This window comes from Megalopta genalis, chromosome 5 (genome assembly GCF_051020955.1).
Source record: "Megalopta genalis isolate 19385.01 chromosome 5, iyMegGena1_principal, whole genome shotgun sequence".
Lineage (NCBI taxonomy): Eukaryota > Metazoa > Arthropoda > Insecta > Hymenoptera > Halictidae > Megalopta > Megalopta genalis.
This window is the reverse complement of record NC_135017.1, coordinates 1,211,337-1,219,850: the sequence shown is the minus strand read 5'-3', so window position 1 is coordinate 1,219,850 and position 8,514 is coordinate 1,211,337. Positions and strand designations below refer to the sequence as shown.

Here is an 8,514-nt window from a genome sequence, read left to right as displayed (position 1 = left end):
CTTGGTACTGCGACGCCGTCCTGATCTCCGCGAGTCCCTAAACGCGGACAAGGGGGACTCCGGGATTCTAAGGACTTTAGGCTAGGCCATGCATGGCCGTACGTGCGTGGTCCACCTTGCACAAGCTCGATCCCCGGAAAATTCGGCGCGAAGCGCGATACCGAGTTCGGGAGCCAAGCACCACGCAAAACGCTCTTTTTTCCCTAATATCCAGTTTTCAATATTTATTATGGAGTATGTTAGTGGCTCGCTCCCGCATCGTGCATACCTGCTGGTTCGTCATGTGAAGATTAAAAAGGATCTTTTAAAAAACATCACGTCCTCAATATCTTTCTTTAACCTCCTCCCAGTTGTATCGTCATTGTCGACGTCGATGTTGTTATCGTTATCGTCGTAGTCAGTCCTACAATTGGTCGACCCTTAATTACATCAGTTCAGGAACACGCAACATCACCCCTGGACTGCACGACCTTCTACATGAACTTGTGGCGGTAATTATCCTTTATTTTGACATAGCAGGTGGTATTGGTCGAGATAAAGACAACCTCAAACTGGCTGTCCATTTAGGACTGTCCGACGATGCCGTGTGCGCTACAGTTATCCAGTAGCAGGATCACCTTTTCGACGACATCCTATTGGGGCTATTGCTGACAAACCGTAGCTTTGAAAATCTCCAGCCACCTGCTAAAAAGAGCACGGTCCACCCACACGTTCGTTTGGGCTTTGAATGTCACCGGCATGCCTTGTCGGTTGTATTTTAGGTGCCTTTAATTTATGTGTGTCCGTGGCATTGACACACAACCCGATTGTTAATCGGTCCTGTTAGGCTCGGCCTATCCAATTTTACTCCGAATATATGAAGGAACGAACGGGGGGTTTCGAAACCTGACCGAAGTTGAAAGGGCGGATCAAGTGTTACGGATTAGGCCGCGGTTAAACTGTGCAACAATAATTCGGGAAATTTGCCCTTACGTTTATTGAATAATAATCGAACAGCGATCACCGCTGAGTCTTACAATTTAACGGATATTTCGCACAGAACGACGCTCGAGCGATAGCGAAAGATTGTGCGACAAAGACTCGTAGAAAACATGCATGCATACTACATGAATGCAAACAGTTGAATGCGAACAATTGAAGCTTGTCGAAACAGATCGATCGAAGGAAGACTCGGTCCTACTAACGAACGTACATTATAACAGTTGTTGAAATAGGTCAACCGAAAGAAACTTAAAAACAATTGTCGGAATACGCCGATCGAAAGAAACTTAGAGCAGTCGCCGCCCGAAAAAACTCGCGATTAAGAGCGAACGAATGTAATAAGAATTTGTCGAAGTACGTCGATCGAAAGAAAATCACTAACTGTTTAAAGCTAGTGAGAAGGAGCACGTGTGTGACGAACACTATACCGCACCTATCTGAAACTAAAAATATTAGTGTTCTTTCGAGTCTATAATTATTCACAGTACTGTGTACACAAAGTTGTGTAATAAAATATAACTAATTTTTCTGGAGATTACCTCTGTTCTATATTCAAAAATTTCGAAACTTTGTGTTCCGCTGTTGTAGCTTACAAAACTTTCCAGATTTCAGGAGTAGTCGACTCTTCGGTGATTCGATCGGGAAAGACATAAAGTCGACTTTTAGGCCCCTCCATTCTGTAGTTCGCAGTTCCCGTCATACTTTTAGGCTCATGCGAAAGCTCACTACCGCCCTTTTTTTTATTCTGCAGATAACATTATTGTTTAACGGTGGCTGAAATGACAGAGTTTGGGTATATATATTTAGGTAGGATAGTTCGAAAGGACATTTACACTTGTGTGCGGTGGAATACTTCTTTATTCTTTCGCGGACTTTGTCTCTCGACGAGTCGCGGTGCAGTGACTGAGTCTTCGTTTTTCCTTCGCTGTTTGCCCTGGTAAAATTCTTGAACAACCCTGATTGGCTAACCCCACGCGTTGGGCCTTCCCAATCAGCGTTGTTCATTTTGCCCTTTTTACCGCCTGTCCCTTACGTTCTTTGCGTATTTTCGGAACGGCGTGGTAATCGGAGGGGATAATGAGCTGTACGTGACAACGTATGGAACTTTTCCTCCGGGTCACCCGCGTCGGACCACATGGCCCTTGGGTCGCTGGGTCCGCTTCGAGTACCCTTCGGAAACTCTCCTAATTTATGACGGTCTCCGTTAGCTATTGAGGTATCTCGAAAAAACTCTATTGCGAACATGCGCTGTCAAGGATTGGGACTTGTCATCTCAAAAATAGCTTCTTCGAAGGAGAGTCATAAATTACGCTGGTCGTTTGCACGAGGATTGGGGTTTCCATTGTGCGCACGACTGGTCTCGCTACATATATATTATTATTATTATTATTATTATACACGGTGTTCCACAATTATTTTAACAGCCGTAAATGAGGGGTAGCTGAGGTCATTTGAAGTAACTTTTTCCTTTGCGAAAATGCAATCTGGGGCTTTGTTTACGAGTTATTAACGAAAAACACTGGCCAATGAGAGGTGACGGGGTGAGGGAGAGGGTCCGCGAGAGAGTCCGCAGCACGAGGCTTTTACAGAAGGTCGGGACGGACTCGAGCCGCGTTCGAGGTATTGAACAAGTCACGAAGCGAGAACTTTCCGGTTTTTTTTTACTACATAACAGTGATATTTTTAAGAAAAACGCTGTTCACCTTTACTTTAGAACGTCTGAAGAATATTCACTAATTTTTCGGACTCGAAATAATACGTAGTTTAACTGTGACAGCTGTTTTAATTTTCTGGTGTGCATGACACCTTATGTGTACCATATGAAATTTTTATGCAAGATGTACAGTGAAGATTAACGAATGATTTGCAAAGCTGATTTAATAATAAATAAGGGACGTAAAGGATTTGTTTATTAGAGAGATATGAAAAATATTATCAGTAAGAAACTCACCCATTTAGTTGAAGATGCATTTGCTGGCTGAAATTCACGATGTCGAAGGGCACTGACCTTGTACAACGTACAGCTGATCTTTCACTGCACTGTCACCAAACACTGATCACTTAAGGTTACAGTAACGGGACTCGGAGTGGATCGTGGCGCTGCAGTTGTGCGATCGGACATTAGACAAACCAAATTAGAAATATTTTCGACCGTCAGGTGGCACACGCATATGTTTCTGTGATCACGGGTATCGGTAAAAATGTGACGGAAGAGAGAAAGAAAGCTGAAAGAGAAGGATAGCGACTAAACATGGTTGCCACATTTCATTCCTCGCCGCAATGTTGCCATGTCGTCAAAACCGTTTCACAAACTGAGTTTCATGAAACTGATTCCTGCTTCATGAGCCCGTTCTGCCGCGCGCTAGGTTACTAGACCAGGGGAAGGTGGCGTGCGGGGCAGTCGTGAGCGGCGGGGCAGTCGTGAGCGGCGCGGCAGTCGTGAGCGGCGCGGCAGTTGCAGCAAGAACGCTCGTCGAATACTGTAAATATCTCAACAATACTAAAGAAATGGACATTTCTACAACCGAAGCCCCCCAGCTTAGACTTCTCTGAATCGAAATATCCAACTCCCGAACTGCTCACTCGAATATTGGCACGTCCATCTTACTTGATACGAACAGTTGTCACGAAGATATTCTGCCGCGCGCTAGGTTACTAGACCAGGGGAAGTTACTAGACTAGGTTACTAGTGCGGGGCAGTCGTGAGCGGCGCGGCAGTTGCAGCAAGAACGCTCGTCGAGTAATCGGGTAGGTGAAGTAGGAATTTTAATATATAATAATATATATTAAAATAATAATGGATTTTTTTATAATAATAATAATTTAATGACATGTACTTATAATTTTTATGGAATGATTCATTGTATTATAATAAACTAAGAATAATAAAAACGTAAGGATGAATAATTATAGGAAATCAGGAAAAAAGTGATGGCGATGGAGCAATTCGTAAATAAAATGAACATAAATGATAAAAACGATCATTTTAATAAAAATTCAATATGTATTTACATTTCCCCCCTCCCCCCTCCTCTCCCTCCTCTGCCTCCTCTTCCTCCTCTTCCTCCTCTCCCTCCTCTTCCTCCTCTTCCTCCTTTCCCTTTCCGCTCTTTGCCCCTCTTTTGGGGGCCATAGATGGTCGTTTTGAAGTGTTTTTTTAGCTCTCTCTGCAACGTATAAGTATATATTATTATTATAATTTGCTACTATACGTATTACTATATTATATTATATATAAAAGTATTTTTCATTTACTTACATTGGCCGCCACCAGGTTTGCCAGGTTAGGCCTGGCTACCCCTCTGGCCAATTGGCCCAATATGTTCCTCCACTGGGACTGTAACATAACAGCAGAATTAGAAGTATATATATTATAAATATACATTCTGTTGTATTGCATATACTTACAGCCCTCCCGGACTCGTATGCGGCAGCGATTTCTCGCTGCCGCGCTAGTATTGAATCCAGCGACTCGTTTGCGGCGGAGGTGTCCGTCACTGCTGAGGTCGCCGTTGATGCTACGGCGGTGTTCGCCGCTGCTGAGGTCGCCGTTGATGCTGCGGCGGTGTTCGCCGCTGCTGATCCGGCGGATGCGTTTTCTTCTTCTCTCTCTTCCTCCTCTTCCTCCTCTTCCTCCTTTTCCTGTCCGTTTCTTGCCCATTTTTTGAGGGCCATAAATAGTTTTTTTCAACAGCTTTTTCAGCTCTCTCTGCAACGTATAAGTATATATTATTATTATTATTTGTTATTATACGCCGAAAGTATTTTTCATTTATTATTTTACATTTACTCTTACGTTGACAGCAACTAAATCCACCCTCGAGGGTTTTTTCATCCCCCGAGCCAATTTAGCCAGAACTGTCTTCATACTTGCCTGTAACATAGACGTGGAATTAGAAGTACATACATTATGAATAAGCATTTCATCGTACATATATATTGCATATACATACAGTTTTCCCGGCGTTGAATGCCAGAGCGACTTCTTTCCTTCTGGCCAGAACATTGTCGGTCGTTCCCTCAACCGCATCGGCGCTGTCAATGGTAGCATCGCAAGCACACCTCACTGCCGATCCGCGTGAACATCATCTGCAACATGCAAGGAAAAATTCGCACACTAAGTGTGCAACCCGACATTGTGTGGGTACGCTCGAGCGAATCTAATGACTCGCGAGCTAAGATCTTTTTTAAATTTCCTTCGCTGAAATAATCAGCGAAGGCGCACACTAAGTGTGCAACCCGACATTGTGTGGGTACGCTCGAGCGAATCTAATGACTCGCGAGCTAAGATCTTTGTGAAATTTCCTTCGCTGAAATAATCAGCGAAGGCGCACACTAAGTGTGCGACCCGACAGTGCGTGGGTTCGCTTCAGGTTTTTTAATTAGTTTTGTGTTAATCACAATTGGTTTTTTGTACTCCGTTTCTGTGGCCTCTCGGATACTCATGTTCCTAATGTAGCGGCTGTCCAATATTTCGGGCAACATGCAATGGACGTAGAATCGCGACAATTTCGATTTCATTTCATTCTGCCAAAATATGTCGTGTTTGGTTACTTTTATAGTTTCCATACCCTTTGGTGTCCACAAACAAAACAGACAATATTGTCGACCTGTTATGTGCAGTTGTCCCTGCACTTGTTAAAAATAGTGATGGGTTCTGCGTAATGCAGTACCTGCATCATCTTCAAATATTCTTCGTAGTGGTTGAATATTTTTTATCGCTTCTTCTGGCGAGAATTTTTCTGCCGTCTTCGGGCATTTAATTTCCACGATACCGTCGTGGTCAATTATGCCGTCCGGAGTTGCCCCCAAAAATGGTATCTCTGCATCAATGAAGAAACCGCATTTGCGGATTTCCACGTCTTCCTCCTTCGCAAGTTGTTCGCGGGCAATATTCTCACACTGCCGACCATATTCAATGGCAGGCAGCTGCAATATGTTTGGATACAGCAGTGACTTTACCAAATTTCCACACTTGGTTGTTTTCCTTCGCCGACACACTTTGCCAAAGTTCGACGCTGTCAGTAATTTGGATCGGTATGTATGCCACTCGTGGCTTTTATTTTGTTCTGCCGTATCCCTCTCTATTTTCTTTCGATTCGTCTGCCAATCCTGCAGCATCTCCACGTGCCTTTCTTTTTCAAAGCTAAATAGATGTTGCTCCATATCCGGTTTCTCTGCGCTAACTCCATAATCCGGGTCCGTTGTTGAACAAAATGGGTTTCTCACCTTCTTCGGAGACTTTCTTTCCCTTTCCTTTCCTTTTTCATTACTGCCTTTCCTTCTTTCTTCTAATTCTTCTATCAATTTCGGCGGCTTCGCACCCTTGCCCACTATTACCTTTGATATTAGTTTTTGCGTGTTGTGCTGTACAACAGCAGCTGCACATCTCGCAGAATATGACCCTCTCTGGCCCCAATTTATCCTTTTCCCACCGGTATATTTTGCAATGATTGCATTGAGGTTCTCAACTGAATTGTTTGCAGTATTATGTAATAAACTTTCAGCATGAGCCACCAATGGACGGAAGATCTCATGCATCCGGATATATATGCCGATTTTCTTGAGATGCGGTACCAAGTTGTCTGCTCCCGTGTTTTCTGGGCGGTCGCAGAAATATCCTAGTCTTCGATACTCCTTGTGCTCTCCGAAAACGTGGCTAGGAATATTTAGTAGATCCGTTTGCAAATTTTTTATTCTTTGGTGGGTCGGAAGATTTTCCTTCGATCTGTAAACTGCAGCCTTCACAACATCCGTACGCAGTCTACGAATATTATTTTCCACGGCTTTTCGATAAATGCCAGGTGGAGTCTTCTTTACAACATCTTTCAGTTTGTTGCAAAAATTGCGCAATAAATGGTTGGTGCACTCAACCTTTTTAACACGAACCATCTCTGCCTTGTATGGATCACAATCCAAAATCCTTTTATACACGCTGCTGTCGCCATCGGCAATCAATATATTATATATCAGACCTCTTTTTTCTATGCTGGTCTGGAAACCCTCAGCAATTGCAGCACTCTCCATTCTCGTGGACGTCTCATTTCGTCCCCAGTTCTTGAAGCATCTATGTTCTCTGGGGCTTTCCTTCCTCTTCGAAGCGTTGTGTCAAATCAAACACACTTTATTTTTAACACCTGCAAATAACACTTTTTTTGTGTGGTATCCCGCTATTGCACCAATACCGGACAAGGAGTCATACCTTCCAGTATGGTACGATCTCTTCATCCAGCTGCCGTCAGCAACGACGGGGATGAAAGGGATACCGGAAACTGAAACGGCGCCTCTTCGGACGGCTAATTGTTTCTCCTCTTCTACCGCTGCTAGCATTTCTGCTTCAGCAAGACTTAACAAATCTTCAACAATGTCGTCATGACGTCTTCGATATTCCATCCTTGATATGTATGGAATGTTCATTGTTGCAAACATTTCTTCCATCTTTGCGTAACCGCCTCCAGAAGTGATTGTAGCGAGGGTCGCAGCATAACGCAAGCCCATTGTTTTGTTGTCTGCCGTTTGACTGTGTACTTCCGCTTCATATTGGCACATCTTGCACTTCAGAGTTATCGTTGCTAAGAATCCCGAGCGCTTCATCCCGATCACTTGCAAATGTTGCGTGGTGCATTCGAACGTTGCCGAGTGGTACCCTATCAGTAGTACCTGCTCTACCACGAACCGGAAGTCCGTAATGGTTAATCCTTCCTCGATGATTGGCTGTGCACGTGATTTCTCTTTCGTTCCTGCCTCGATGATGAAATGGGGCATTTCTTGACTGACTTCCGCTGCTTCGAACTTCTCGGTGCGCATCTTCCTTGCCGCTGCAGCTTGTTGAGTTCTATAAATGCAAAATATACAAACAAAAAAAAAGGTTTTCCAAATGAGTACTATACCGTTCGATCTAAATAAATTGATATTATTAATTAAATAATGTGAGCCAGTCACTGTGCCGTTGCACCCATTTCGAATCATAACCTGGAGTAAGCCGTTCAATCTTTCCATTTTAATTGAACACTTGCAAATGATAACGATGACAATACAAGTAGCAACGATTTGTTGCATCGCAATACGGCCCACCGGTCATCAAAAACCTAGCTGCGCAAAATTTCAACCCGGTTGCAAGCTGTGGTTATCTCTGAAGTAAAATAATATTAATGCGCCATTGGAGTTCAGTAATGATGTAGCACAAATCTAAGCTCAATCAAAATTTATTGTACGTATCTATTATTTAAAAAATATAATATTATATATTAGAGCTTAGACTTATTTAAGATGAATTTTATGATGATTACTAATGTGGGATAAATTTATAATAAAGTTGAATATAATTTTTATTTCGATTTCGGTTCGAGAGATATGAAATTATCTAATTGAATAATTGAATTTGATTTCTAATATACAGTTACGGGGTAATTTTCTTAGAAATAAATAATTGGGTTATAGTTAATTAGTACTATGATTGTAATAATATAATTTATTTTATTTAGGTTTATTTGATTGAATTATATTGAACTGTTAATTATATGAATTAATTTG

The 8,514-nt window shown here is 42.6% G+C and overlaps 1 protein-coding gene across 1 annotated transcript; it reads right to left on the bottom strand.

Moving 5' to 3' along the window:
- Nucleotides 1–279: 279 nt before the first annotated feature.
- LOC117218903 (uncharacterized) lies at nt 280–5,211 on the bottom strand. Its single transcript, XM_076521701.1, has 6 exons — nt 4,935–5,211; nt 4,778–4,855; nt 4,390–4,690; nt 4,241–4,318; nt 3,994–4,148; nt 280–403 (listed from the first exon to the last, which is right to left on the bottom strand). The coding sequence occupies exons 3-6, from the start codon at nt 4,654–4,656 to the stop codon at nt 280–282; spliced, it is 624 nt and encodes a 207-aa protein (XP_076377816.1). The 5' UTR covers nt 4,657–4,690; nt 4,778–4,855; nt 4,935–5,211.
- Nucleotides 5,212–8,514: the final 3,303 nt, after the last annotated feature.

Bases quoted from the DNA above. Each gene is read 5' to 3' on its own strand.
- LOC117218903 (XM_076521701.1), bottom strand. From the start codon at position 4,656: ATGGCCCTCAAAAAATGGGCAAGAAACGGACAGGAAAAGGAGGAAGAG. The intron at 4,319-4,389 runs GTAAGTATATGC...GTTATGTTACAG, and splicing joins CATACGAGTCCGGGAGGGCT to TCCCAGTGGAGGAACATATT. The intron at 4,149-4,240 runs GTAAGTAAATGA...TATACGTTGCAG, and splicing joins CAAACCTGGTGGCGGCCAAT to AGAGAGCTAAAAAAACACTT.